The sequence below is a fragment of the Cephus cinctus genome, unplaced genomic scaffold (genome assembly GCF_000341935.2).
Source record: "Cephus cinctus unplaced genomic scaffold, Ccin1 Ccin1_scaffold0840, whole genome shotgun sequence".
Taxonomy (NCBI): domain Eukaryota; kingdom Metazoa; phylum Arthropoda; class Insecta; order Hymenoptera; family Cephidae; genus Cephus; species Cephus cinctus.
Genome location: NW_014333428.1, coordinates 593 through 7,185, shown reverse-complemented (window position 1 = coordinate 7,185; position 6,593 = coordinate 593). Strand labels below are relative to the sequence as shown.

At 33.0% G+C, this 6,593-nt stretch overlaps 1 protein-coding gene across 1 annotated transcript; it reads left to right on the top strand.

Moving 5' to 3' along the window:
• Positions 1-382: 382 nt before the first annotated feature.
• LOC107270844 (uncharacterized protein C05D11.1) lies at positions 383-6,177 on the top strand (the record flags this gene model as incomplete). Its single annotated transcript, XM_015746229.1, is given in 14 exon segments — positions 383-755; positions 899-1,140; positions 1,735-1,903; positions 2,006-2,169; positions 2,242-2,766; positions 2,853-3,107; positions 3,260-3,433; positions 3,514-3,750; positions 3,839-4,019; positions 4,179-4,431; positions 4,506-4,692; positions 4,766-4,909; positions 5,223-5,533; positions 5,858-6,177. Coding segments are annotated over 14 exon segments (3,075 nt in total). The 3' UTR covers positions 5,919-6,177.
• Positions 6,178-6,593: the final 416 nt, after the last annotated feature.

Genomic DNA, 6,593 nt, shown 5'->3' with positions numbered 1-6,593 from the left:
GTATGAAGAAAACCGGTCAAAAAGGCGGATTTTTAGAATTTCATTTGTTAAATAAAAATATGTAATTTTTTCTTTAGTTTCTAATTTTTGTAGGGGCGATAGTCAATGATGTATAGATATAGTGTTAAAATTTTAAAAAGATCGGACGATTACTTTTTTAATATCATCTGCGCCAGGTGAAAAAAAATAGTTTCAAGATAAATCGATTTAAAGTTTGATATTGACTTAAAACTTATTAAACGCTGGCTGGGTTTTTCCTTTCTAAAGTCCGATCGATTGGGAATTGCTCGATAAAATTTTACAACTGAGTTCTTAAAAGTATGTATTATCGAAAAATTAAAAAAAAATTTGATTTTTTTAAAGTTGAAACGTAAGAATAAGGCCTTAAATGATATACTTATGAACAATTAATTGTTTCATTTTGTGAGCAACAACGATCGGTGTATGCATCGTTTTAAAAAGTGACTATCACCGGTATATGTGTCATAATCCAATATGGTGGGGTTTACAACTTAACCTTGTTGCACTTAGCGTGAAACACGGTCGCGTCAAAAGTCAAGTCCACGAGTAACGAGGAGTAACAATGGCACCCGTGGATTTTTCTCCAGCAGGTAACATGAGCGGATTTGAATTGGTGTGTTCCCTGAAATCAAATGACATCATTCCTGTCCATAAATACAAATCCACGAACACGGGTCTTACTGTGGTAATAGCTGAGGTCGACGGTCCAGTTGTTTGTGGATATCTCTGCCTTGGTAAGTTGAATTAACCTTAAACACAATTGACTAGAAATTATAGTTTTCTAATCAATGGTAGACTTTCCTAAATACTCCTACCATTATTAGAAGTAGTATTTCCTTCGGGAAAAATATTTTTAAAAATGTTCTTTATTCACTAGCCACTGAAGCCTTTGATGATGATGGACTACCTCATACTTTGGAACATCTTATTTTCATGGGAAGTGAAGAATACCCATATAAAGGTGTACTTGATCTGTGGGCTAATAGATGTCTGGCATCTGGTACTAACGCTATGACAGACACCGATCACACTTTTTATACGATGACTACTGCTGGTAGTGAAGGGTTTCTTTCATTATTGCCTGTGTACCTCGATCATATTCTGTATCCTACACTTTTGGTAAGAATGAGAATTAGTATTGTTTGACTGATTTATTTCTTGGAAATCTATTTGATGTGTCCTAATATCGTTATGATTGCCAAGAAAGATTGCATGTTCATGAACAGCTGATAAAAATCTTTTACTTTCTATGACCAATTGATCGTTACAGTTTAATAGTCTCTCAAAGTACTCCTTTTTTTCCTTAATACTAAATTTAATTAGCTGCTTGGATAAAGTTTCTTAGTTTAAGTCTGATTTCTAAATGCAATTCTATAAAATATATAAAAAGGACGAAGGAAGGAAAGAAAAAGTATTTATTACATAAAAATAATTAAAGATAATGCAGTGATTATTTCAAATTGAAATTATCTGAGTAGATAAAGCACTGAGCATCACAAGACGTAATCACAAGCTATAATGATAGGGGTCAGTATCAAGTACATATCAACAACTATTATAAACAGCAGATCTTTATTGCCAGTTGTAACAATATAATTAAATATTTAACTCACTCTATATTATACATTATTTTCGTCCATTTATTAATATGTACGATTATATTGAAAATTTAAATTTAAATTCATTCCAAATAATATTTTCATTGTACTTTAGGATTCCGCATATATCACCGAAGTGCATCACATCACAGGAGAAGGTGAAGATGCAGGAACAGTATATTGTGAAATGCAAGGAAACGAAACTACGGGAGAAGTCATGGTATACAGAGCATTGTGGAGAGCTATGTATCCAGGTCACTGTGGTTACAAATCCTACACTGGAGGTAAGTATCATTTTATATAATTAAAAAGTTATCTGAGAAACAGAAATCCTAGAACAGTTTCTAATTACGAGATTAATAAATCTTTGTCTTCTCATTGCCCAGGTGCTCTAAAGAATTTACGAGAGAGTACCAATAACGAAAAAGTTAGGAATTATCACAAAGAATTCTACAGGACAGAAAATTTAACAGTTATAATAGCTGGCCAAGTTAAACATGCTGATGTCTTCAAGGCCTTACATCCAATAGAGGCGAAAGTTATGTCAAAGGTATACAATACTATAATTACTTATTTAGCCATTATCAATTAGCTTTCTCAATTAATAATAATATTTTCAAAGGGCAGCAAAGGTCCTTTTACAAGGCCTTGGCAGAATCCAGTACCACCGCTTACTGAAAGTGTGGATCTGGACATTCATTATCCTTGTGATGATGAAGACAATGGTATTGTTAATGTAGGATGGCGAGGTCCTTCTAGCGTTACCGAACTGTATGATCTTATTGGATGTTCTATGATCCTTAAGTATCTTACTGATAGCTCAGTGAGTCCTCTACAAAAGGAGTTCGTGGAAATAGATGATCCTTACGCTAGTAATGTCGCATACTCCCTAGCTGACAATTCGATATCACTCTTATACTTGGCCTTTGAGAGTGTTCCTAAGGAAAAGATTGGTCTTGTCAAAGATCGTCTTATAAAAATTCTTTCTGATATAGTTACCAAAGATAATGGTATTGATATGAAGAGATTGCGTACTGTAATTTATAGATATACGCTCGAAACCCTGAGTGATTTGGAGAACAGTCCACATCATTCTGTGGCATATAAGATCATTGGTGACGCCCTTTATGGAAATACGAAGGACGACGTATGTATCCTCATTAAACTAGAAAATAGCATATGTTAATAGTTGATTGTATTTCATCATGCATAATTTTTTTGACTAATTTATAGCTGAGTCAGAGGTTGAATGAGGTTGAGGATCTAGGAAAATTAAGCGCAGAACCGGAGTCATATTGGGTAAATCTCATTAAAAAATACCTGGTAGATGCACCAATTGTAGTAGTCAAAGGAATTCCTAGTATTGAAACACAGCGAGAAATGGCTAGTTTGGAAAAAGAACGTATAAAGAATCAAATAGAGAGATTGGGCGAAGAAGGTCTCAAACAAAAAGAACGTGAACTTCAGGAAGCTATTATTCATAATGAGGTAAGTTAGGTTAATTAATTATTTACTGATACGCTTTATTCCTTATTACTGTAGTAAGCGTATCTAGTGGCTAATTTTCTACAAGATTTATGTGTCTTAACGCGTAAGAAACTAAACACAGAATTAAAGTGCTTACATTTTTTCGATTCTAGAGACCAATTCCTGATGACATGCTAATGTCAGTATCTATCCCAAGCACAGATTCTATCAATTTCCATCACATTAAAAGCTACACGTCTGATACAACAGAACAACATCCAAAACTAGATGTGGGTAACTTGCCATTCTACACTTATCTGGATCATGTCAACACAAACTTTGTCTATGTGAGTATTTGTTTTCAGAAAAGCATTCGGAATGGGAAGATTTAAAATATATTTCCCTAAATCTAAGTTACTTCTTATAGATGCTTGTCGTCCTGGATACTTGTTTTATACCGAATAATCTGAGACCCTACATTCCTCTGCTTTTGGAATCCATTTTGGAATGTCCTGTTAAAAGAAATGATCAACTCATTCCTTATGAACAGGTTGTTGAAGAATTACAAGGAGATACTGTAGCAATTAACATTAAAATAGGTTGCGAAGATAGAGGTAGATTTTCATGTGGATCCTTTAGCCACAGTGTCACTTTCTTGCTTCAGGTATATTTTAGTATATTTTAAATTTTACATAAATTGCTTATTTGAAAGTGAAACTCCTTGTAAATAATTGTGATGCATCTGTTCACAGTTTGAACCTGCTAAATACCCTAAAGGTGTACAGTGGATTAAAGAGCTTTTGTACGAAACTGAATTAACACCAGAAAGATTAAAAATCATAGCCGCAAAAATGATAAATGATGTTGCCCAGGCAAAACGAAACGAAAACAAGGTTACTGGTGATCTTATGAAGGATTTAATATACAACAAAGGTAACTGTTTTGTCAAAAGTATCATTTATGAACTGTACTGGATGAATTTCGAAAAAATATTTTTCATTAAATATAAGTAAATCCATTCTACGCTTACTATTCAACTAATATAATTCTAAACAAATTATATTAATTTAAAAAACATTGTTTACCTTTTAGATAGCAATCACTTCGCATCGAGTATGTTGCGTCAACAAAAGTTCTTGACGAAGGTAATGGAGCGATTGAGCAATGAAGCTGATCAAAAAAAGGTTGTGGCAGAGATCGAAGAAGTTCGCAAAGCTCTAACCACTCCAAAGAACATGGTCCTCTACATAGCGGCTAACGTGGATAAACTGGTAGCTCAAATTCCTGACATTTATACACCATGGAATACGCTATTTGCTAATATGGATAACTGCGAGAAGTCAAAGTATGTGAAACTTACGACACAACGGAAAAAATAAAATTACAAAAAATTATATAATTAAATTTTTTATTCTGTAGGCTTCATGTTACTCCTGACTGGTTTCTAATGAAGTCTCCTGACAGTGAATCCATTAAGGGTTGTGTAACTGGCCTAGGTTGTACAGAATCTGCATTTTTCTCTCAGTGCAGCCCTGGCATCAAGGATTTTCAAAGTCCTGATCTGGCTCCATTACTGGTTTTTTTACAGTATTTCACACAGATGGAAGTAAGGATAAATGAACAGTTTAAGGTTGAACATGTTTTCTGAAAAAGTACTTAAGTAGTCCATTTTTTTGCAGGGTCCAATGTGGAGACAAGTTAGAGGGCAAGGTCTAGCTTACAGCTATAGCATATTTCCGAAACCTCACGATGGGCTTTTATATTTAACCTTTTACAGAGCAGCCAATGTAGTAGCAGCATATAGGGAATCCAAATCTATTATTGTAAGTAACTTCAAGAATAGCTCTAAGAGTAATCTCAGTTATAAAGAATGCTGTATTCACAAATACAGTAGTGCCCTCGTATCCGCAGGTAATAGGTTGCAAGACCGACCACTATCGTGATATTTGTCTCTTTCTCTCTCTGAAAATACAATCCCTGTATTATATGGTACCATGTGCAGTTTCAAGGAATAACAAAACAATAAAATTCATAACGAAGACGCCGATAATTGAAACTGCGGATACTGAATTAGCGAATACGAGGACATGACTGTAATTTGCTAATACCTGTTTTAAATCATATTTGTTACTTTAGGAAGCACATCTATCGGGTGATAAATGGGAACGTTTACTATACGAATCGGCAAAATCATCTCTAATTTTCGAAATGATTGAGAAAAGAATGAGCATCGGGGACGTGGTGACCGAATCATTATTATGCTATTTCCAGAACATAACGCATGAATATGATTACCAGATGGTGCAGCGCATATCGGCCGTAACATTAGAAGATATGAGTCGCGTAGGATCGCAATATATAAAGCGATTGTTCGATCCGAAAGAATGTAAGACCGCTATTGTCTGTCATGCATCAAAAGCTGCTGAGATCACTGAAGGTTTCAAACAGTAAGTATCAAACCCTATTTTTCCTGATTACATTTTCATTTCTTTGTGTTGCAAACATCTCATTAAAATAATACTTCACTATAAATATTCGAAATAATAGTATTTCCGTATTCGATTTCTATTAATTTCGTCTATAAATATGATATAAAGATACTTGTTTCATTCCATTAAACAAAATTTCCTGAATGCACGTATATAAAAAGAGAAGTTTTTTGCTTTTATGTCTATTTACCCTATTTCCTTTTTGACGTTGCAGTGATTTTAAATTGTGATTAACTGTAAGCAGCTGGAAAATTTAATGTAAAACTTCTTTTTATGTTACAGATTCAATCTTGAGCTGAAACTTTATAATACTCTTGAAGAAAGTTTCTTAAATGATTGGTAAAAAGAAGAATAATCGCGTTGATCAACCTATATATTCGACTTGAATTATTGGAAAACGTTCTGCCTCAAATTCCAGTTCAATTTATAGTATGTTTTATGAAATTTGAGTCATAGATTCTGAATCTTTAACATTTAAACTTTTATATATACACTGATGCAAAGTTATACTGAGAACCTAAAAAAATGTAACTTTGTAACATTCAGAATGAAGAGAATTATAAGAAGTGCATTTTTAAATAAGATACAAGAGAAACACTGCATTTACTAAAGAATATATTCTTGTGGGTACTGCTTTTTCAGTATTTAAGACAGTGATCTTTTTTTTTTATATTAAATCGGAGAGAGAAAAATAGTAGAGTCCTAGAATCAATTCTATCAATGTACAATATGTTTTTAATTTCTCAAAATGCTTGAAAACAAAAACTTAACTTATTTATTTACCCTATGAATCTACATCCTATGAACACTCCTTTTATTTTCTTATATGTACAGTTTTATAATCCATCACATGAATATTACGATTACATAGAGTAATAGAACATTTTTATAAGTTATAATTTTTAAAAATATTTTCTATCACTTGTTTACCTACATATAAACCATTCTATAAAAATATCCTCTCATTTTTTTTAGAGTTGAATGACAAGAATCGTTCCATGATTTACACAGAGATGAG